At 39.1% G+C, this 23,963-nt stretch overlaps 2 protein-coding genes across 2 annotated transcripts in view; one reads left to right on the top strand and one right to left on the bottom strand.

The window, feature by feature from the left end:
- LOC148063694 (protein unc-13 homolog A) overlaps positions 1–12,453 on the bottom strand; it is a 28,647-nt gene extending 16,194 nt beyond the window's left edge. The window contains exons 1-10 of the mRNA XM_087810469.1: positions 12,127–12,453; positions 6,175–6,204; positions 6,003–6,102; positions 4,850–4,967; positions 4,415–4,538; positions 3,841–3,911; positions 3,717–3,771; positions 2,753–2,782; positions 2,135–2,348; positions 30–1,085 (exon numbers count right to left, since the gene is read on the bottom strand). Of these exons, the coding sequence (XP_087666595.1) occupies positions 30–1,085; positions 2,135–2,348; positions 2,753–2,782; positions 3,717–3,771; positions 3,841–3,911; positions 4,415–4,538; positions 4,850–4,967; positions 6,003–6,102; positions 6,175–6,204; positions 12,127–12,148 (1,820 nt within the window). The 5' untranslated portion in view covers positions 12,149–12,453. The remainder of the gene's footprint in view (positions 1–29; positions 1,086–2,134; positions 2,349–2,752; positions 2,783–3,716; positions 3,772–3,840; positions 3,912–4,414; positions 4,539–4,849; positions 4,968–6,002; positions 6,103–6,174; positions 6,205–12,126) is intronic.
- Positions 12,454–14,031: 1,578 nt separating this feature from the next.
- On the top strand, positions 14,032–19,329 carry LOC148063693 (BTB/POZ domain-containing protein 2-like). The gene is made up of 9 exons (XM_087811158.1): positions 14,032–14,576; positions 14,652–14,771; positions 15,995–16,151; positions 16,511–16,616; positions 16,684–16,881; positions 16,948–17,140; positions 17,260–17,347; positions 17,425–17,571; positions 18,446–19,329. The coding sequence occupies exons 1-9, from the start codon at positions 14,071–14,073 to the stop codon at positions 18,605–18,607; spliced, it is 1,677 nt and encodes a 558-aa protein (XP_087667284.1). The 5' UTR covers positions 14,032–14,070; the 3' UTR covers positions 18,608–19,329.
- Positions 19,330–23,963: the final 4,634 nt, after the last annotated feature.

Raw genomic sequence — 23,963 nt, 5'->3', positions numbered from 1 at the left:
AATAGTGTATCATAAAAAACATCCCTCACCTCTCAGGCAACGGTTCTTGCTCCTCAGTTGGTGTTAGTGTTTCTTCCATGTATTCTTCCACCTTCTCCATGCCGAGGTCCTCTTCATGGTGTGTAGGAGACATCCTGTTTTCTTCCAACATGCTCTCCTCCTCTAACCAAGGCTTTTCTTCTGGTTGAAGAGTTTGTTCAGCAGGAGGAGTAGTCTGTGACATGGTGGGACTTTCCTGCTGTGAAAGAGCAGATTGTGGCGCCTGTTGGGAAGCGGAGGCCACTGCGGTGGAGGACGGCTGAGAGGATGGAGGAGCCATGGTGGCTGGGTGTGAAGGAGGGACGGAGAGCGCTGTAGTGGGCATGCTCTGTGGGGCTGAGCTTGGGGGCTGAGACTGTGGAGGCTGAGCATTGGGCACAGACGAGAGGAACGAAGAGGCCAGACCGCTGACGGCAGCTGTCAGAGGTTTAGCCATGGAGAAGAAGGAAGTGGCAGAGGGTGCAGCTTGCGGGGGTTGCTGAGGTTGTTTTGGAGGTTGGCCTGCAGGTTGACCCGGCAGGCCTGCCGAGGCTGTGCCACTACCCTGTTTGGGCGTCTGGTTGGAAGGCTGTGTGGAGGGTGGCTGTTGGTGTAAAGAGGCCTGCTTCTCTAGTGGGGGTCTAGAAGCATTTACATCAAGAGTTTGAGGGGCAGCTGACGTTGGGGTTGGGGTGAAGGGCGGTTCCATATCTTCACTGAGCGTTCCATCTAAATTATACATATCTTCTTCATCATATATTATTTCCTCGTCTTCATAAAGCCCTTCCTCTTCTCCCTCATAGAGTCCTCCATCCTCCTCCTCATACAGAGCTGTTTCCTCGCCACCATCTTTGCTGTAGCCAAACTCATCGCTGTAGCCACCCTGGGTCTCATCAGGATCCCAATCTGGAGAGCCCTTACTGTAGCTCACAGATGAGTGGCAGGAGTGGTAGGAATCATTCTCGTCGTACGGATCCCTCTCTTCATATTCACCAACGTAGTCCTCCTCACTTAGTTGACTGCTGCATCGACTGAGCTCTGCTGATGATGCATAGCTTCCGGCCGGACTGAGGAAGAGGACGGGTGGATATTGGTGAGTTGCTTTTTTTTAGATAACTACATCATTTTTGACAGCACACTCTGGATGTATTTCAAGTAAAGTGATAAAGTAATAATCTAAGAATAAAAGCAGTTCACACCCCTTTAACCGAAATGAAGCACTGACCCGGAGTAAATAAAGCAGCTAAAATAAGAGATGTCAGGAAGGCTGCCAATTGGAAAAAGAATGGGACAAAAAAAGCAAAACGCTTAAAAGTAAGTGGATATTTAAAAACAGAATGATGGCAAAGAAAGGATTGTATGATGGTTGGAGAGATACGGACAACGGAACCAAAAATAGAAGAGGTATAAAAAAGAAAAAGTGTGTTTGGACGTTGAATAAAAAAGATACTAATGATGGTTTTTATACAAGTCATTTTCAGAGCTGTTTCATTCCCAAAATGTTGATAAACACTGGAAAAAAACCCGATACTATCAGTCACTAGAAATGTAAAATCAGCACATGTTTAGCCATTAATTATTTGTGCCTTTCATCACCATCAGTAGATCAGTATATCTATGAATAATCAATGCGAACAAGCAATATTATTTTTAATATTTTACATTTAAACAAGTGTTATCGTTATCTTTTTTATTTAATATTGACATTTGTTAATTATATACATCATTATCAAAAATACTGTCATGGTTGACGTTAAGTAGTAACCAATAAATATCATATAATATATTGTTTAAAACTATTCATAACATTACATGATCACAACATAAAAATTTATTTTAAAAAAGAAAAATACTGATTTAAAAAATAATAAGAAAAAAAGGAAAGTATTTTTTAAAACGTAAAAATTAAAACTCTGTTATCATTATGGTTTTGTTTTTTCTCATGTCAACAATATCTGTAAATAAATGTTGTCCTTAAGACTAATTAGCTTGTCATTGACCACGCTACCTGAATAAGTATTTCTGATTATTGCAGCAGACACTATTCTTTTACATTCATTCTGAGTTATTTTTTAGTATCAACAATGAATTTGAGAAGCACATGGTCGACTCATACCTGGTGGTCCTCTGATGCTGATATTCCGGGTCCTGGCTGTTGGGTGTGTTTTGGTAGGAATAGTTTGTGGAGTTCCTGTGCTGGTGGCTAATGGGATACTGGTGTACAGAAGCATTGGGCTGGGATGTGCTGTAGAATGGAGGTGGAATACTGTTGCTTGTTTCGCTGCGATAGTCGCTGTCTCTGTCATCCACTGCACTGTCTGGATCGTCATCTTAAGGGGAAAAACAGACGAGGGAATTAAAACATATCATGCTCATAGGGAGTTTCACATTTTTTATTATTGTAGCAACCCAGAGATACTGATACAATAAAAAAACAACCTAAAAATAAATTGGGAAAGTTTGACATCTTCATTTATTCTTTTTATGTGTCCAAAAGGTAGCCCGAAGAATCAAAGCCCTATTACCATGAAAATGATTCCCTGTCATAGTTTTCCAAATCAGAATGTAATGACGGTGCTTTTGGGATACTCGGCCTGTTACCACTAGTTATTGGAGTAAATAACTGCTTCATGATGTCACGAACTGGACTAGATCCACATTGAAAAATAAAATGAAAAATAAAAATGCAATTCGCCTGATGTCCCACTCTGTGCATGTACATGAGTGCACTCACTCTGTTGGTCTCCCCACAGACTCCAATTGCCTGCAATGAAAGAAAATGGTGTCGGAATCGATTATTAACAAACACTGGTGTCACGGCATTAACACACATTCGGGCCATCTACGTTTCAACAAATGGAGCTGAAGTTGGAAATGCTTAGTTGTACGTTTTCCACCTGCTCCAGACAGCTGACTCAGCAGATCCAGCTGAGGGTTGAAAGCATCCTGGGGAAGTGTAAGTAAGTAAGTAAGTAATATTTATTTATATAGCGCTTTTCGAGACCAGGGTCACAAAGCGCTTTAACAATCAAAACAATACTCAAAACAGTACATACTTCAAAGATCAAGACAACACCGAGAACAACAAGTTCGAGAAATTCAAGGAAAAGCCTGAACAAATAGATACGTCTTAAGATGTTTCTTAAAGGAGTCAGTAGACTCCATCAAGCGCAAAGAGAGAGGAAGATTGTTCCAAAGCTTAGGAGCAACAGCCTGAAAAGATTTCTCTCCTCTGGTCCTGAGCCGTGTGCGTGGAACCATCAGTAGATTCTGATCCACAGACCTCAGAGCCCGAGCTGGGGTGTAAGGCAATGGTGTCGGAATCGATTATTAACAAACACTGGTGTCACGGCATTAACACACATTCGGGCCATCTACGTTTCAACAAATGGAGCTGAAGTTGGAAATGCTTAGTTGTACGTTTTCCACCTGCTCCAGACAGCTGACTCAGCAGATCCAGCTGAGGGTTGAAAGCATCCTGGGGAAGTGTGTCTCCAGATATCTGATACCATTATTGATCCCTATCACGGCAGCCATTCAGGACCTTCCACCCCCTCACACACAATGACCCATGTGCGGTTATACACATATTGTCCATGTTGAGCTTGGAAATCTAATTACATCTCAGCTGCTGAACACATAATCCTCTTGTTGAGCGCTAACAATTAACTGGTTTGTACAAATAATGATTCACTTACAGCACTGGCTGCCTGGTGCACGAAGAGGGCGTTCCTGCTCTTCCTGGTAGGAATACTGAGGAACACAAATTGACACGTGAATTCTGTCTTACAATGATTAAATCCATCTTAAGATTTTACTCACATCTTGATCCCTCATCGCATTGAGTTGCTCCAACTTTTTGGCCCAGTAGCGAGCCTCATCCTCAGGGATGTCTGGAAAACAAATTATTGTACCCGGGTGTTTATTTGTAAATACACACCTGAGGATATAAATAGATACAGGCTCTGATATTAAAGGTCATTTTCACTAAGGAAAATAATTCGACTCGTGATAATGAATAGGCAAGGAGGGTCGAAAGTGTTACGCCTTTTATCGAACGGGGCCACAAACAGAGGTGTCTGGTGTACGGTATTGACCAGAGAGAGGAAACAGAAAATGACACCAAATCAATGTGCGCGGAAAGGGGTTGATCGATGAAAAGGAGAAATCACACTTGGCTCGTAACATTTCACAGCAAACTAGGTCATGTTGATTATCAGTGCCGGATTAATTATACAGATGCTCATCTATCACGGCCAGAACCAGCACCCATTTTAATTATTTACATTGTGTTCCCAGGACGATATACAGTGTTCCCACACACACATGACAGTGACTGATTCTAATTGAGGAGTGACATTGATTTTTTTCTTCTTGAAATGATGTTGGATCTCACCAAGAGGAAGCTCAAATCGAGTGTCGAGCAGGACCAGGTGTAGTGTTGGCTCTTTGGTGCCACTGATCTCATTATCAGTCATGATGACCTGAGAGTCCAGGGTGAGCCACTCGCCTGGTCCTTCCTGTTGATGCATGAGAATACGAAGGTACGGAGGTGTCAGAAATCTTAACAGATTAAAAAAATATATATATATGAATATTTATGGGTTGTATTGGGACTGAAGCCAGAATTAAATGAGATATATTGCAATAATGTAGGATAATACAATATACAACAATATTCATTCATTTTCTAAAAACAAAATTAAATATTTGGCCAATATTAGTGCATTAAACGTGAAAAAAGACGCTTCCTAGTTTATGATTTTTCTCACTACCATCAGAGCAAATACATATTATGAACATCCTGCCATATGTAATAATCATGACAAACCTCGTTTGACTGCCGGATGCTATGGAGGGGGATCCACACGGTGCCTACCATTGTGTCCCAGATCAACCCTTTGTTCCACACCTCCACAGTGAGGCCCAGGTCTAAACGGTTGATTTCACTGGAAAGAAGCAGAGAAAGTTAAATATAGAACATGCACAGTGGCCGAGCGAGACATCTAATGGAAGGTCACATAAAGAATTCACAAGATAGAGGGAGGCAAATGAGAAGAGAGAGGAAACAAGTGAAGGAATGAGAGGAAACAAGATGAGAAGAGCTGTGAAGGCAATTTTTTATGATGCATTTGAAGGGAAGGAGCTTTAATTAAAATCTAAAGCCTGTATTTTCCATTTAACTTATGGATACTTAGGATACAACAGGGATGTCGAGGGGCAAAGTCATTTAAAGGCATGGGAAAGGAGTGTGAAGGAGGGGACAGCTCCGTGAAACCCATCATTACATAAGAGCCTCGCTGATGCAACCCCGCAATAAAGCTCCACGCCTCCGAACATCATACTTATGCTCCGGATTCTGCAGTCATCCCGTCTCTGCGGCCCACGTCCTAAACGCTTTCCTTCATTTATCAACCATATGCTTCTGCATTCTCAGTGCCAAGCATGCACTGCATCCCAAATACAAGCCGTTCACTCCAGTGATTTTACTGAAGCAAGCTCAAACAAACTAATTTAAATGGAGGATGATAATACCTGGAGAACAGTCGGAAAGAAACAGGAAAAAGGGAAGCATTGGCAGAATATGATGAGGCGGTGGGGTAGAGAGGATGAAGAACAAGGTGGAAAAAAGGAAGTGACAAAGAAAAGGAAAGAGATGCTGGGAGAGAGCCAAGGTTGAGAAAAAAGGATGAGAGGGGCAAATCTGCCACAGGAGAGCAGATGAAAAAGTGAAGGAGACAGTTGTTGTGGGAGGAGGACGTGCAGACATGGTGAGGAAAGTCTATGAGAGGCAATAGAGTGATAAAGGGCACCTGGGATGAAAATGTGAAAAAGGAGGGGTGGGAGAAAGTTTTATGAAGAGCAGAAGATAAAAGAACACACAAATACTCAAGGAAGGGAACTAGGAGCTGGTTGGCTAGGATCAATGGAAAGGCAGAGAGTGAGAACGCGAGCTGAGGGGGGGAACAAGATGAAAGACTCACAACATGAAGTCTTGCTCCCAGCTGGGCAAGTTGCCCCTGACAGCGATGGTTGTGCTCTTCACATTTTGCACTTTAAGAGTAACATAAGTGTTGAACTTTTCTGAAGACAAAAAAGAAGACAATGCATTACAAACAAATGCTTCAGGCCACTCCTGATCTACCTCCGTCTTACCTAGGGGTCCATCCAGCTTGGCCTTCTTCACTGTGGAGACAGAGAGTGAAGTCAAGATCACACACAGGTCCATCATCTTAATGCAAATAGATACACTTTATATTCACTGCTAAACCATCTTTAAATGTAGCACCATAGCTGATATTTATAAAACATGAGTTTTTCCTTCACTATGAAATCCCGACACTTTCGCTGCAGAACCTTTTTCCACCAGCTCTGACGTAACGCATGCATACATTTTTAATGTTCAGCTAACTGCTGTTTTTTTTTAACACACACACACACACACACACACACGCACACCCGTGCACACACACACACACATCTGTAATGAAGACCCATACAGTATATGTGAACACATAAAGGTGGCATCAAGTGCACAGGCTGTTGATTCAAAACCAATTTCCCCCCTGGGAGCTATATTGTTTTCTATAAACATAAATAACAAAATCTTACAGCATATTTTACAGAGCCATTAAAGAAAAAGAATATTTGCACTTAACGCAGCTTAAAAAGGTACACACAAACACAGACACCCGTCTCTTATTCATTTGTCCATCACAAGCATCTCTCCCTCTCAATGCAGGTAGTAACAGATTTAACCCCCTTAGGTTCTATCTTCCGTAGGATTTATAAAACAACCTTTAGTAAAGTTCTTTAGAAAGAACGCAGTTTTTTCAACATTCTTTTTTACATAAAATATTGTATATTTTTTCTGATCCGTTTGATTTTGCCTTACTAAAACTAAAACTGTTCATTATACGAGTTTGAGGACATTTTACTATCCACACACCCTGAGAGAGATCAGGCTTCATCATAGACCAGGGATGCACAATTAAGTTTAGTACATGACCACACTATGTTCTAGCGTTGTGAGAGCCCATGAAATCAAAATCAATAGACAAACCCTTAAAAATTGACTATAAAATATGACTTATAATACAATCAATTAATTTCAGAAACATTTTAATTTAAACGATCTAAGTACGTTTTCTCCCCCTTAATGAATAATCATCTTTTCCCCCCATCCGAGATGGACACTGGTTTCCAGGTCTGGCACAGTAGTGGACTGGTATTTTTAAAAGACTTGATTCAAAACAGTCCATTCATTTTCCAAACCAAACCAAAACACAATCTTCATAAAAGTAATTTCTTCAGATATCTCCAAGTCAGAAGTTTTGCCAATAAATAACAGCTTAAATTTCAACTTGTGCAATTAAAAAACACATGCAATGAGATTCTTTCCTTAAATCCATACATAAAAGGTAATATTTAAAAAATATATAGGATAATGCAAAATGTCAAACCTCTGTCATGGGATAAAACTAAGCTGGCCTGGGAACAAGATTTAAACATTAAATTATCTGCAAGTTTCTGCAGCAAAGCTTAGCGTGTATCCATTCGTCATCTTACTGCATAAAGGAACGTCTCATACAATTTAAAGTGTTACATCGTTTGCACTATTCAAATGATAGACTTGCTAAAATCTACCCGGATGTCAGTCCACATTAGTTAATATGTTTCAGTTAGAGAAATTAAAATACAGTCGGTCTAATTGTTTGGAGAATTTTCATGAAACCTGGTCCCCATTCATGCAGCATGTTAAAGAACTGAACCTTACATAAGACATTAACAGTTTCGGATTTGTTTTTGTTTTTACCATCATATGTATGGAGTATTGTTTGTTTAGTTTTTTTGTCTGTTTGTAAAAATGTATCAATGTACCAATGCATCATTGTCCATTTATAGTTAATTTGTTTTATGTATATATATGTATAAGAATGTTTTACCATTGTTATATTTTATTTATCTGTCTTTGTCAAGCCCTGATTGTGAAGAGATGGGTGGGGGTCTGGTTTCCGAGACCACGGGGAGGTTTTCTACAATGGTGGGTGGTGGGATCTTTCTTTGTTTCTGTATTCTACCTTTTATTTATTTTTTGTGAAAAAAAAAAAAAAAAAAGAAGAAAATTAGGATATCAAAAAGTTCATGACATTTCATGCTTTTTTAACAGCATTTTACTTATTTTAAGATATCTAAGCGTTCAAATAATATTTGAATATTTTATATTTGGGTAGTGTAGTTGTGGGTGAAAATATGATATGAAGCCACTATATTCCAAAAGGGTTAATAGAAAAGTTTCTGACACAAATTGTCAATATAAACATCATTACTTACAAACAGAATAGAGGCAAAGGGTCGCATTATCACATGTATAGTAAAAACTTTTGGTTACAGTTTCCCCAAGTCTTGCCTATTAATAGATCCTTTCCAGACTACATTTTGGACAAACTACTCTCCTTATTTATCACTTGTATTGATTGCATCAGCAAACATTAGCATACTGATATTTGTAGATGACTAACTCTTTCCTGGTGCAGCCAAAAACAAGTTATAGTGGGGGGATTTATTTCTTCGAAATGCATTACAGTTAAATGAACAAGTTACAGTTTTGGTTTATATCAAAACATCTAAATCCAACTCCTCCAATATCCCTGGGTATTCTTCTGCTACTTACATGGCTGGGCTTTCTCCAAACATCTGTACAACCCCCAGTATTTATTTATCTTTCCTTCTTGAGGTAGAACAAACAACACAGTGAAAGCGGTTGTCTGCAGCAACCATCAGATACAGCGGAGGTCACTATTTTTTATTTTACAGCCAAGACTGAAAAAGCACTGGATATATATTAACACTTGAGAAGGATCAATAAAAAATAAATTGGATTTCGGGCCGTGAAAGGATGAAGTTTAATAATAGCCTGCAATACGTCTCAGTCACAGAGTGAGTGGTGATGAAAAACAGCCTCCCCAAACAATATTTTGTAGCAACTGCGTGTATTCAAGCAGACGGAAGGCCCGTCATCATGTATAACGTACGTCTGCTCCTAACCTATAAACAACATCATGTGAAGGGTTGTAACATAGAATCGATGGCCTGAAATGTATGTTATGGTGAGTAGCCTGGATCCAGAAAAAGAGGTCAATGCTATAACAATATATCACCATCTGATTAACCAACCTTTCCCATAAATCTTTTGATTTAATCATAAAAGGCGCTACAGAGTACCTGAGGCTGAGATATGATGCTTGGGGAGCCCTTCTTTTTTTCTTTTTTTTTGATCAAAATGCAGCTGTAGCTCTGACACAGCACATTCTCATTTAGGGAGAAGTGAGGAGAATGCCAAGAAAGCAAGCCCAACGGGAAATCCAGCAAAACCTTCAACTTGAACTGTCAAGGAATGTAAAATGAGGTCTGGCTAGGGAAACTTTGGCCACGGTCTGGGACATGATTTAGAGGCTTCTTAGTGTAGCATAGATAAGCAGATCTGCAGCTGTCTTGCGAACGCTGACAGGAAATGTTGCAAAGTGGATTGGAATGTATGCTTTGCATCCACGGAGAAGTATCTAAGAATCAATCATTGTCTTTGCCTAAATTGTGCTTTGCTGGCAGGTGCACAAACTAAATTCAGCCTTCTTAAGAGGGCACGAGTGCTGCGGAGGCCAGAAATAGCTCCAGTCAGGTAAGCATGAATGATGTAACAAGAACAGAAGGGAGGCTCTCTGCCAGTTCTCGTAGTCCCTCCACACCACCGACAACCGCAGCCTGCGTTTGTGAATGAAAAGTGCTCAAGGTCTTCATGACACTTAGAGACGACTCAGGATTCATTAGTGGGTGAATGGTGGGAAGGAATGAGGGGGAATGAATGAAAAAAGGTGACTTTAAATCTATTTTTGCTGCAAATGCTGCTATTATAAAGTCCAAAGTAAAATGAGAGGGAAAAAAACTTCATTTAGCAAACTCATTTATGATTCAATATTTTTTGATGAACAAAATTATGCCAATCTAATATGCAAACATTTGATTTACAATCGATTAAGTACTTTCAACACCAAACACATGTTGTTTTAACTTGTTAGTTAGGTATCGTGGCACACCTAGTAAAACATCTGTATTCCCCATCAGAGAGCCCCTTCCTACCTCTACCTGTCCTAACAATCCTCCGCCGTCCTCATTATTTCCTCATTAAGTACATGCTTGACCCTCCATCTTCAAGAGTCTCCGACCAAAACATCTCATCCCCAGTTGACATTGACCTATATACAACACTACATGTTGTTTTTTTTGTGCGGCCACCATCCATCCGGTCTAATTAAAACTATTCTGGTGGCATCATGTAAAGCATTTAAAGTACTTTTATTATTATTTGTGCAATATGTGCACACATTTCAGGATTTCCCAAGAACTACACCTTTAACGCTACCATATCAGAAGAGAAAACCTATCAACATTTACAGTAGATTTTGGTATTGAATCATTTTGGTAGTCGATTTGATCAAAACCCTTGTGCACCCTCTAGGTCACACCTGGGCAAAGTGCGGCCCGGGGGCCACATGTGGCCCTTTGACTGTATCCATGCGGCCCTCAAGAAGTCAGAGTAGAACATAGAGAATGGTCTGTCCACCATGGGGGCTCGAGCTTTCAGCCGCTCCGCCCCACGCCTCTGGAACAGCCTTCCCCCGGACATCAGAAATATGGACTCACTTCTCACCTTCAAATCCCACCTTAAAACTCATTTATTTAGACAGGCATACTCACCAATGGACTGAAAATCTGCTGCAAGCTCTGTGCTTTTTAACTTGTTTTTCATTGTGTTTTTGCATTGTTTTCTGATTGTTAGGCGACCTTGAGTGCCCTGAAAGGCGCCATATAAAATAAATGTATTATTATTATTATTATTATAGACATTATTTCCGACAGCTTTCAATTTAATATTGAGTTTATTATTGTATCAACTCTAAATATATATAATTATATATGTTTTTTTTCCTTTCTGATTTTTTAGTTTTTACTTTTATGAAAATGTCTTGCCAATCAAAATTATTGACATCATATTTACAGAAATAGGTTATTTTCCCATCATATTATTTTACTAGAAAGGTTTATACAAGTGTTTTGACATAGCCAGGTTTATTTTATGCTGATATTTCTTTCTTTACTATTCTTACTTGCTTTGTTTTTTCAAAGTTTTTCTGTCATAGTTTAGCTCTTCGCTCCTCTCCTTTGGATTGACGGCCCCTCACAACAGTCACAGTATATAATGTGGCCCCAGAGGAAATTTAATTGCCCACCCCTGCTCTAGGTCAAGGTGACAAATAATGTGTTTGAGGTATCCCTTGTGTTGACCAGAGACTGGGGTTAACAGAAACCCCCAACTATGAGATTAGAATAAAACTTCCCAACATAAGTTCTTCTTTTTCTAACCATACAGATGTATTAATATGCTTTTTAAGAGCAAGAGAAAAAAACTAAAGGCAACATTTACATCTAATAAACAGATGGGCACATAATCAATATTGGTTTAAGCCCAACCGGAAGCAGGGGTGATGTTGCATTATGAGCAATCACAGCAGATGCTTTTTCATCGCAGCTCAGTGTCATCAGGTGTTTTTGCGTGGAGTCGTGTGGGAAGAGATGACGCATCGCTCGGAGGAAAAAAAAACAACGTGGACTATGACGCGCTTCTCCGAAAGAGCAGCGAGTATTCCCTCACGACCACAGCGGCGCGGCGGCAGCTGTGCGGCAGCGGCAGGGGCTTTTCCTCCTTCCCCCTCCTTTCCAGCATGTCCTCGCATGGATAAGCAGGAGGAGGACACACACGGATGGACACACGTAGTGGCAATATTTGTGGACAAGTTATTTTTTTACTGATGACAATTCACACGACGCGCTCGCGTGTGTTTTGAATACATGAACAGGAATCACGCTGGGAACATTTCAAAATGTCATTCATACGCATGTTGTTAAAAGTATTTTTAAACAAGTGTGTGTTTGCTCGGACGGTTTAAATAAAATGACGATTCAGCAGAAATTCCGCGCGACTTTATCGCGAGGAATGACAGCGTTCTGAGAGTATTGTAGACTCCAAACGTGAGAAATCTCCTGACTTACCTCCCACACATAGTAGGGACATCTCTGCTGGAGGCGGGAGCGTCCCCGGCTGTCCTCCACCTCTTCTCCGGGATGTGTCGGTCCGCTTGTATGATGCTCACAGGAGAAAAGTCTCGCCGAGAAACCGCAACGAACACTCGGCTATCATCTCGTCTCCTCTTCTAAGTTGCTGTCGTTCCCTGGGAGGACAGGAGTGGTACCCTAGCCCCCCTCTTCTCCTCCTCTGCATTGCTTCAGCGGACTGCCGCGGCTCCTCCTGCGCGCACCGCCATCTTGTTTTACCATCAGCGTCGCCCCGCGCCTCTCTGACGTCACGCCAGTTAATGGGGAGCAGGTGGAGAGGGAGGAGAGGTGAACGGAGGAGAGACTGGTCGCAGCCATTCATGCGCTCACAAACAGTGCGACGGAGTGGAGCTCCATTCATTGCATCCATTGAATCATCCTGCGTCGATGATGTAGCGTAGAATGGTGGCCGGAAGATTCAGGAAGAATCCCAGTGACAAAACATCAGTAATCCAGACCTGGCAACAAACTATACTATACTATACTATACTATACTATACTATACTATACTGCACTATTCTATACTATACTATACTATACTGCACTATTCTATACTACACTATAATATACTATTATGTACTGTATAGTAAAAGATAGTATAGCATAACATAGTATAGTATTGTATACAGTACAGAACGGTGTATTATAGTATAGTACAGGTATAGAGGTGTGTATTGCAATACTGTAGGTACAACAATATAGTAGAGTAGAGAAGAGTAGAAAATAGTAGAGCAAAAACTAGAATAGAATAATAAAGTATAGTATAGTATAGTATAGTATAGTAAGCAGTAATAATACATATAATATACTATAATACAGTACAGCACAGCACTATATGGTTCTAGATTATTCTATTCTAGTTTCTACTCTACTCTACTCTACTATATTGTTTAACTTACAGTATTGCAATACACCCTTTCGTTGCTTTTGTATCGTATGGCCATATTCTTGTCAGTACACACCTCTCTACTCTACTCTTCTCTACTCTACTCCACTCTACCATACCATAGCATACCATATGGTTCTGTACTGTACCATACTATACTACACTATACTATATTATTCTGTTCAGTATAGTAAAGTATAGCATAGCATACTATGTATACTACACTACACTACACTATACTATACTAGCACATTATTATATTCTAATTTCTACTCTATTCTACTCTACTGTACTCTATATTGCAATACATGCCTATGTATCATATCAGTACACACATCTATACTATACTATTCTGTACTATATTTTTCTGTGCATAATAGTATAGTATAGCATACTATGTATGCTCACTCTACTCTACTTTACTATGATATAACTTGATGTATTTCAAAATGTGTTTACATTTCTAGAGCTCATGCTATGGTCTGGCAACAAAAATCTATAATATTTTTTATCAATAATCTTTATATTTCAAGTATGTCATAGTTAATGTTACAGAAGTAAATGAATAGGGGTTCAGCATAGGCATTAACGGATATAAATGTTGTGTTAAATGTTTCTTCAAGACATTATTCTATCCGGAATAACCTTCCCCAGCCGACTCTGGGTTAGAGGATGGGTGACATGTAATTCCTGGGCTATTGACTCATGGGAGGGAACTAATTATATGCTTGTACTATTTGCTATTCTAATTGAATTGAAAAATAAATAAATCATGCACTGTATTATATAACATGTGGTGAATGCAATACAGTGTTCCCTTGTATTACAGTCATCATTTGAGATTTAAGACGCGTTTTACTTCTCTCACAGTGAGAATAACAAATACCTGTAATACCAGTCTAATACACTAGATGACAGAAGAGGCCAGTGCGCCTGTGGACTGCACAGGCATTTAACCACGAACAAGTGTGTTGTTTACGCCTACGACGTCCAAAATGGCAGCCGGAGACAACAGTGGCAGGCCTCCTTGCCTTAACTTCTCCGGCCCCGGTCCGTTGGGAAACAGTCAGCCGAGCAACAGCGTCTTCTCGGTTCCGGCATCCAACGGGTCGGTCGGGGGAGCGCAGGGGCCCAACAGGCGCCCCAACCCTCAGCTGGGGCCTGGTGGCGGAGACGGCAACGGCGTCTCGTCCGGAGCGCCGCCGACTGCGCAGGGCTCCTTGCAGCAGCCGGCTGCGGTGGGCGCCGCCGCGGTTGCAGCCATGTCTACGCCGTCCAACATGGTTACAATTGCGGCTTCTAACGCGACCCAAGGGGCTGCTCCGACATCGACGCCCGCTGCCGCGTCCGTGCTGGTGTACAGGGAGCCTGTGTACAACTGGCAGGCGACTAAGAGCACCGTGAAGGAAAGATTTGCATTCCTGTTCAACAATGAGGTACTAAGCGATGTTCACTTTCTGGTGGGTAAAGGGATGGGCGTCCAAAGAATACCTGCACACAGGTGAGAATAACGACCCCCGGTTGTCTACCGTAATCCCTGTCAACCTAACGGAGACTGATGTCAATGTTGTTCAAGGTTTGTTCTGGCTGTTGGGAGTGCAGTGTTTGATGCGATGTTTAACGGCGGGATGGCGACGACTTCAACAGAAATTGAGCTTCCAGATGTCGAGCCTGCTGCTTTTCTGGCTCTGCTGAAGTAAGCGTCAGTCATTCGCTCCATCCCAACATCTATTTTACACGGAGCATCACAACGAACGAGAGCATGACGTTATTCGTTGTCTTAACTTATGAATCTGTGTAAAATGTGATAAATACTAGGAAATGTATGGATTAAAACTGATATAAATATATCATTCTTAATAGTGGTTTAAATACGACTTTCAAAATATCAATTTTCTTAATTTCTCGGATTAAAAAAAAAAAAGGTTTGTATCATTGGAAAGTTTGCCAAACAAAGAAACACAAAAAAGGTTTATTTATGTTATAATGATGTAATCACTTTTAATCAATTAATTAACGTTAAATCAGAACATTTGTAACTCAAAAAATGCACAGAAAAATTAATTAATAGCCCTTTTTGAACAAACAATAAGTTGTTTAAACATGCAGTAATGGAAACATAAAGCACAGTGACGGCGTATTTTTAATGGGTTTCTAGTTTCTTATTTTATGTGCTAATTGGCAGGACTTGTTAAGATGATTCCAGTGTAATGTTTATGTGATAAATATTAAGAAAGTTATCGATTATTAAATCTGGTGAAAATGCACTGTCTAGTCAATCTCCTACTAAGTCAATTGGGTTCAACGTTTTAGGTGTGACCTTTTTGTTAAATCCAACTTTTGAAAAGATCATAACTTGCTTAATATTTACCACGTTTTAATAAGGGTGTTGCGATTGAAAAGCTTGCAAAACAAAGAAACATTATGATATACAATGCATATAATTGGCGTTAAATTACAAGATTAATTTGAGATTACATGCGACCAGGCAATCAGCGGGTCCCAAAATAAACAATGTGCGAATCGATAAAATATATTTGGCAGACTCGCAGATAAATGTATAATGTAGATAATAAGAGTTTTGTCGAGTAAAAACTTGGAAAATGTTGTCAGAGTTTTTTGTGCATATACTTGGTCAATTGGAAAAGTTTGAAATTCTTTATGAACAGTTGAACGGGGAATATTGTGGTCCAGCAGCAGTTTGTGTGATCAAAAGTGAAACATGCTGATTGACCACTGCCCATGTCAAGGAAGTGGCAAATACACACATACCTACTTAATCTTAGTTCTTCCCACCAACACATATTACTGTATGTATTGAAGCTGAATGAATCAAACCAGACAATACATAATGCGTACTGTAAGATGCATGTTATGCAACAAAATAGTTGACTGTGTTTCCTGTTTCCTTGACCTCAGGTTTCTGTACTCTGATGAAGTCCAGATCGGTCCGGAGACTGTTATGACCACTTTATACACAGCAAAGAAGTATGCAGTACCTGCCCTGGAGGCTCACTGTGTGGAGTTTCTTAAAAAGAACCTGAGAGCCGACAATGCTTTTATGCTACTTACACAGGTCAGCAAAACAATGATTGATGCATTTTGTGTGTGTTTTGTTTCATATCTGCACTTCCTTATTTCATTGAGCTTCCTCAAGGTTCTCTAGAGCTCAGGTCTCCAACCTAAATAGCAACGCGGAGCAGTTTAATATATTCATGGACCAACATTTGGATAAAAACTGTTAAAGAGTCAAGAGTCACAGGCTAATGTTACTATAGAGAAAATACAATATATAAAACAAAACACATTTCAGACGGTCCAGTAACGATCGACTTGTGTCACTGCTTTATTGCGTATATTCTACATGTTATAGCCTTTTAAATGCATCAATATTGGTTCTTTGTCTCTCATACCCTGTTTGTTTTCTATTGACAGGCACGATTGTTTGATGAGCCACAACTTGCCAGCCTTTGTCTTGAAAACATTGATAAAAACACAGGGGACGCTCTCGCTGCCGAGGGCTTCACTGACATAGACCTGGGTACGAATGTGGCCACGGTTGAGAGGAAATGCATTTCTAAAGAGAACTTTCCTTCTTCCTCCTGCAGACACTCTGGTGGCAGTTTTAGAGAGGGACACTCTGGGCGTGAGGGAGGTGCGTCTTTTCGGAGCTTCAGTTCGTTGGGCAGAGGCAGAAGCTCATCGGCAGCAGCTTCAGCCCACACCGGAAAACAAACGCAAGGTCCTCGGAAAAGCCCTGACACTTATCCGGTTCCCACTCATGACCATCGAGGAGTTTGCTGCAGGTGAAGAAGATCATGGACCCGTTTCAATGTTCTTCAATTCATGTGTTCTATGTCTGTTCCCATCAGGTCCAGCACAGTCAAGTATTCTTTCGGATAGAGAGGTGGTCAGCCTCTTCCTTCACTTTACAGTTAACCCTAAACCGCGAGTAGAGTTCATTGATCGGCCTCGCTGCTGCCTCCGCGGGAAGGAATGTAGCATCACACGGTTTGGACAAGTGGAGAGTCGCTGGGGCTACAGTGGCACAAGTGACCGCATTCGGTTAGTAATTGACTCTTTTAATGTAAGTGTGGCGCACTTGTTTGTGGTAAATGAAAGAATCTTCAGTATTGGTGATTTCGAAATACATTTTCCTACATTTTTGCTTTGTGGACTTTTAGGTTCTCTGTAAACAGAAGGATATTTGTTGTTGGTTTTGGTCTATATGGATCTATACATGGACCCACTGATTACCAAGTCAATATTCAGGTAATCTCCAGAAAATAAATACTTGGAAATGTTTCCTGTGTTAAAAATGAATGATTATTTTTCTCCCTTGTTTGCAGATCATCCACACAGACAGCAACACAGTTCTGGGCCAGAATGACACTGGCTTCAGCTGTGACGGGTCAGCCAACACCTTCAGAGTCATGTTCAAAGAGCCAGTGGAGATTCTACCCAACGTTAACTACACTGCCTGCGCTACACTTAAGGTTAGTTCCCGGCATGTGACATCTTAAGGTTCATTTCGGTTCTCTGAAACAGGGACATGGTAAATGTGCATTTCTTGAGGCTCAATTTCTGTTGAGTCATCGTAAACATTCCACTCTCAAAGTCTCAGTACAGGCTGCTTATGTGTTTGCGAAAAAACTTAAAATGCACCAGGATTTGAGTGGATTTAAAAAGTTAAGTCCCAAACTTCCCAAACTAGTTTTCCAGTAAATACTGTGGGTGTTTGTTGGCAAAAAGATACAATATATTGGTAGATATTGTGATATTTTAGGATCAAGGATATATTTGTAGTATTGCCCGAGTATTTGACTCTGGTGTTGCAGAATTTATAGCTGCTTTCGTTTGTTTTAAACGCAAAATATGCTCAAATATTACAAAAGCTGTTGTAGTCGACTGCATCCTCACATACTCATCACCAGGATCTTGCAAAATTGTATTGTTAATTGGATGTTAAACAATATAATACGGAATAATAATAAAAAATTCGCCATATTAAAGTAAATCTATTTTTTGAATATTTTTTCTTACCCATAAAAAGGCATCTGCTGTGTCATTATAAGGCAGATGTCTTAGTAAATTCTTGTCTACATTGGAGATCTCTAAAATACAAACTGTGGAATAGTCAATTCAAATAGTCTTCCAGATGTTTTTTTCCACACTTCTATAATACTTTTTTGTTTTTGTTTTGTCATAACCTCCCCCTCACATACTCACACACACCAATAAAAACCTAGACATGAAATGGAATATTATCTGTTTTGAGATCTCATTAATATTAAAAAAAAAAAGCTTCATGGCTTAGAAAGTCTGTTTCAGCTTGAAACCTTCATGTGTTCATCCCTGTCAATCCTCTAGGGTCCAGACTCTCATTACGGGACGAAGGGAATGCGAAAGGTGACCCACGAGTCGTCCACCACCGGCACAAAGACCTGTTTCACCTTCTGCTACGCGGCAGGGAACAACAACGGCACATCGGTAGAGGACGGACAGATTCCCGAGGTCATCTTCTACACATAGTCACCACCAGAAGGTCTTCCGTCCAGCGTGACAGCCTGACCCCAATTCAGGGTTGCACCTTAGCAGTCAAACTCTGGGGCTAATCTGTCAGACGTCATACACTTTTCCTCCTTATATGTCACTACTTCTCTCGGTAGCATCGTTTTATCTGTGTGTGGTAGTGATAAGTGAAAACGGACTTTACATAAGGAGAGGAAAGAAGGAGCAGGAGTCTGACACATTATCCTGCTGTGATGTCCGACGTTAAGTTTGATTCTGTGCGCCACAGTTTCAAGGCCAATGTATGAATGTAGATTTCATAGAATTACCAAGTAAAGAGCTCAGTGACTGTTTGGAGCAGCAAATCATTGTTTCCCACCAACTGTAACTTTCATGTCAACACATCTCATCCCGTCGACAACGACACGCACCAAGCTTCATATTTATCTTATAAATATTGTGCTGAAATCTTTAAGGTTTCTACATCCAGTACACTCTGTGATATTCTGTGTCTTTGCTTGGTAGATGCCTATACAAAAAAAAAACTTGCACTTCTGGGCCTTGCATATGTTTATTTGTTTTGTGTATGCACACTAACTCTTTAGGCTTTGTTTTGCTTTTGGAGTGGGAGGGACTTTCCTCACTGGTTTGGACAGCTGAAGGTTGTACGTTTAAGTGGCATTTATTGACATTATATATATGTAACTTGAAATAATTATTGATTAAAGAGTGAGTAAAGCGTTGACTTTTTTTTTGTTATTCGTGTCCTTGAAGAAGCGCGATGTGGATGAAGGTGTGATTAAATTAAATGTCTTTATAAGGTCTCATTCTAAATAATCTGTCCAGAGTTTTAATGTTTTTTCTGGACTATTTAAACAGCTGTCATTGCAGCAGTTTGACACTGAGCTGTGGAAATTGACCAGGGTGATGCATGGGAATGAGATACAAAAGTCAAGTGATTTGATTGTTAACCCAATTGCAGTGAAATGGGGTTCAGAAGGAGCATTGTTTCAAATGTCCAGAGAATATGAACTCTGTGTTCTTCTACCTCATATTTGAACAATTTTCTAGGTGAGAATCCAGGCTGGAGACAGCTTCTTCAGCCCTTACCTGTCTTTATTTCAGAGGCAATCTGAAAGATTTTTGTGTCCAGTGTCAAGTGGTCATCGGGAAGAATTTTCCAGAGATCAAACATACACTCAGAGAAGGTTTGACTTCCACTGCTGCTGTGTAGGTCAGCAGTGAAATCTTCAGGGGAAACAAAGTGTCTCCAACTCTACTCAAAAGATGTTAACAAACTAACGGGCAGGTATGCTTTGACTTGAAACAGGAGTTTGCACGACTTGACCCTCTTCAATGGACATTGAAAGGAATATGAATTAGTAGTATTGTAATCAAGATCACACCAAGCGATACCAAGATGTTATCATGACTGGAGAGAATCTATTCTAGACCGAGACAAAACCAAGGTATTTGGAGAGTTTCCTTCATTTTAATATAATGTAATGTAATATAATTAATGATATATATATTATGTATTCAATACTTGTCTGTGAAAATGTGTGAAAACATCCACATGAAAAAATAATATAGAAAACTTGGACATAGGGATGTAATGGTTACCAGTAAAAATGTTAAAAACGTGCTAAATTTCCCTTTAGGTTCGTATTACTGTGGCATTTATAAATAACGGTCAACCATGTTTTTTCTTTGTTCCTGATTTTTTTTTTATGTTTCTTAGTTATTGGAATTTGCCTTAAATCAATAAATGGTGATTCGGTTTTTTATACTGGTTACATAAAGACTGAGAACTTAGTTCAGTCTCCAGCGTTTTGACACTCAATTCAAATAGTTAAACATCAATGATAAACAATTCACAAACTAAATGACATAAGTTTAGTTTGGGCAATAACATTTAAATCATGTTGATCAAATTAGATGTCACCTGATCTTTATAAAGATATATTTTACAGTTGTGTATATGTTTATATATTTTTCAACATTTATAAAAAGATATATTTTACTTTAAGTAAGTTTTTAACTTGTTTATAAAGATAGATTTTAGATTTTAGCAAGTTTTTAAATTATTTATAAAGATATATTTTACATTTTTGTATGTTTTTTTTACTTCTCTATAAAGATATATTTTACATTTTAGTAAGTTTTTAACTTCTTTTTAAAGATTTACTTTACATTTTTGTATGTTTTTAACATCTTTATAAAGATATATTTTACATTTGTGTATGTTTTTAACATCTTTATAAAGACATAATTTACATTTTTGTAATCTTCTTACTTCTAATAAAGATGTAGTTTACATTTATGTTTTTAACATCTCTATAAAGATATATTTTACATTTTTTACTTGTTTATAAAGATGTACTTTAGATCTGTTTGTGTTTTTAACATCTTAATAAAGATATATTTTACATTTGTGTATGATTTTAACATGTTAATAAAGCTATAGTTTAAATTTTTGTATGTTTTTAACATCATTATCAACACACCCAGACATTTTTGGCTTAAAGTTTCTTTAGTCGAAGATGCTAAGAGGTGTTATTAGATCACTCACATGAATATCTGCCCATGGGCCTGTCATCCTTTCCATACGTTCCAATTATGACGTTAACATTCTCAATGATGTGCTGGAAGGTCAATGATTCAGCTGAAGTTCAAGCGAGGCCCAGTCCATCTTGTTCATCATCATAACAGGCTTGATGCGCTCACCTATAGCTTGATGAAAAAATTGTGACAGAGGAGCAAAGGTCATTTAAAGTTGGGGTCGTACCTCAGACACAGTTCACCACCACCAGCACCCCATCAGTCACCCTGAGTGCAGCTATGACCTCAGAGAAGTCCACAGATGACCAGGAGGATCAATCAGGTTGATGAGGAAACCCTCTCCATCATGACTCTGCGTGATGAAAGCCAAGTCCTTATCACAAAGTTTATAGTACAAGGAGAATTCCCTGAATAATGAGGGAAAGCATCTTAGGTCACTCCATCAGCATTACTCATGGTGCGACCCATATTATTATTTAATTATTAATACTACCAATAATTAATAATAATTAAATTAAATTTCTTAAATATACCAATGATTACTGTATTGCCAATATTAATAAAACAATACATTAAGTGTATTATGCTGTAAAGCGATTTTTAATTATTTTATTATCTAAAATTTGAATATAACTTTCAACTCCTCTCTTGGTTTCTGCGGTAGATTCCTTTTGCTGAATTTCGAGCAAACTTATAATTACTGAATTGGATCTAATGTTTTGATTGAGTTAGTCTCCCCCAAAATGGCGTAAAAATTGGTTGATCATTGTGCTAAAAATAGTAACAGCCTTGTACAAGGACACAGGAACCAAGATCTCACAATTTCAATTTTTTTAAATGTTCTGTCACAGTATGATTTTATCATCACTTGTCAGTCTTGTGTTTTTTTTTAATAAATGGGATAAAAATGATAAGGAAACATATTTTGCAATGATAAATTCAAGACTTGATCAATGTAGTAGCTTTGGTAGTGGTAGAGATGGTATTACTTTATTTACATAGTACCTGTATGACTAATGCTTTTATCAAAGAGTAAAATGATTCAAACTCCGACCCTATAAGCGTGATTTTGAACCCAGCAATACAAATAAACATAAAAGACACTTTCATAATCAATTACCCTTTGTCCATCCATATTTCCAAATAATAATATTCTACCGAAAACGGGCAAAAACTTCTGTTTCTCTGCCTGAATGTCCTAGTAGCCGTACAGGAAAGTCTATAACATAAATAGGTCATTTTGTGCCAAGAAAAGCAAAGTTTATTTATAATTATTATTATGCAGTCGTATTTAAACTGTGCAGTTGTATTGTCACTAATGGCCAGAAGAGGGTGCTAGAGAAACACAGAGATTAAAGAAGCCAACGTTCAGACGCAGATTCCACTGCTGTATAGTGAAGGTTTCAGTTGTTATTCGCTGCTTTCATTTCACTCATTGTGTCACGCTGACATCCACCCACAATCTCTTAAGTCAATTTAAGTACATCAGCATTATCATTAAGCCACTGATAAGCCCTCCTATATAAATTTATTGACTGATTATAATGAAAAAAACGATTATTGTTTTATACTGGTGAATAAACTAGATAAAGCAGAGAAATAAGGGTTGATTTATGGATACAAACCATCATTTTGTAATGCTGCTGATTACTTGTATTCGCAGCATTTATCTTTCCAGAGAGCTGATTGAAAAGTCCTGTAAGATAACACACACATGCACTTTGAGACGGTGAAATCAGTAGAAAGAACAACAATAAAGATAATAAATCTATACCGCTAGCAGTATTATGTTACTGATAATGTGTGTGTTGAGTGAGTGGGTATAGATGCTTCTCTCTTTTCCTCTCAGGCATCCATCACTACTGACTGAGAAAAGTTGCTATACAGGTATATACGTGGATTAAAAAAATGATTTCAGAAAATCAGGTATTCTTGAATTCCGAATAAAAAGCTTGTAATTCCTGTCTGGAATACCAGATGGTGTAGAAATCAAAGGCTCCCGAAGCATCTTCATGGAGATTTATTCATTAACACACACTGAGACTCAACTGACACAATCAGGATAAGATGAGAAAGAAGCAGCGTCTGTCGTGTGAGATAGTTTCTTGCTTATCCAAATTTGCTCGCCCGTCAAACGCTAGTCTTGTGGAATTAATGAAATGAAAAAAGAGCAGCAGCTCCTGTGAGATTTGGAGATCGTATCGGCTGTTTGTGTTTTCCTACCATCTTTGAAGTGGTGGAAGAGAAAAGAACTCAATTGCGATGACGTTCATTCTCTATACTCCTAATAATATAAGGATATGTGATCAACCCCCGTCATGTGACCCCGCAGTGTGCTCATAATTGTACAGCCTTGAGAACATATTATGTAATTGAACACAGCATGAAGCATAACAAAACTGCACGAAACAGATGTCCCTAATGGCAGCAATAAAGATAAGAGCTGGTTGGGCTGGTTGCCAGAATGATGTGGTTGCACGACTCTTGTGAGTGATAGGAAACAGAAAGCGGTTACTAATAATTGCGTTGGTTAAATGATTCGTTCATGCGAGATCCAACCAATGCTGGAATCATATGTGGCAACAGATGGCTGAACAAGAAAGGTCAAAACAAAAGTGTGTTATTTGATGATGGTTGCCAAGGATGCAATGATGGTCGGCTTTTCATGTCTTTCTGTTAGCAAAACAACTCAGAAAGATGTTTTCATCTCCATCCACAATCTTTAAAAACCGTTCAGGAACAATGACTTATTTGCTGGTTTAGTCTGTCCGTCTAACCAATAGATCATTAATTTTATCCATTCATCAATTATTCA

Source organism: Callionymus lyra, chromosome 16, assembly GCF_982586985.1.
Source record: "Callionymus lyra chromosome 16, fCalLyr1.hap1.1, whole genome shotgun sequence".
Classification (NCBI taxonomy): Eukaryota; Metazoa; Chordata; class Actinopteri; order Syngnathiformes; family Callionymidae; genus Callionymus; species Callionymus lyra.
The sequence above is the reverse complement of the archived record's forward strand: the minus strand, read 5'-3'. Positions and strand labels throughout refer to the sequence as shown.

Bases quoted from the DNA above. Each gene is read 5' to 3' on its own strand.
- LOC148063693 (XM_087811158.1), top strand. From the start codon at position 14,071: ATGGCAGCCGGAGACAACAGTGGCAGGCCTCCTTGCCTTAACTTCTCC. The intron at 14,577-14,651 runs GTGAGAATAACG...ATGTTGTTCAAG, and splicing joins CAAAGAATACCTGCACACAG to GTTTGTTCTGGCTGTTGGGA. The intron at 17,572-18,445 runs GTTAGTTCCCGG...TCAATCCTCTAG, and splicing joins CTGCCTGCGCTACACTTAAG to GGTCCAGACTCTCATTACGG.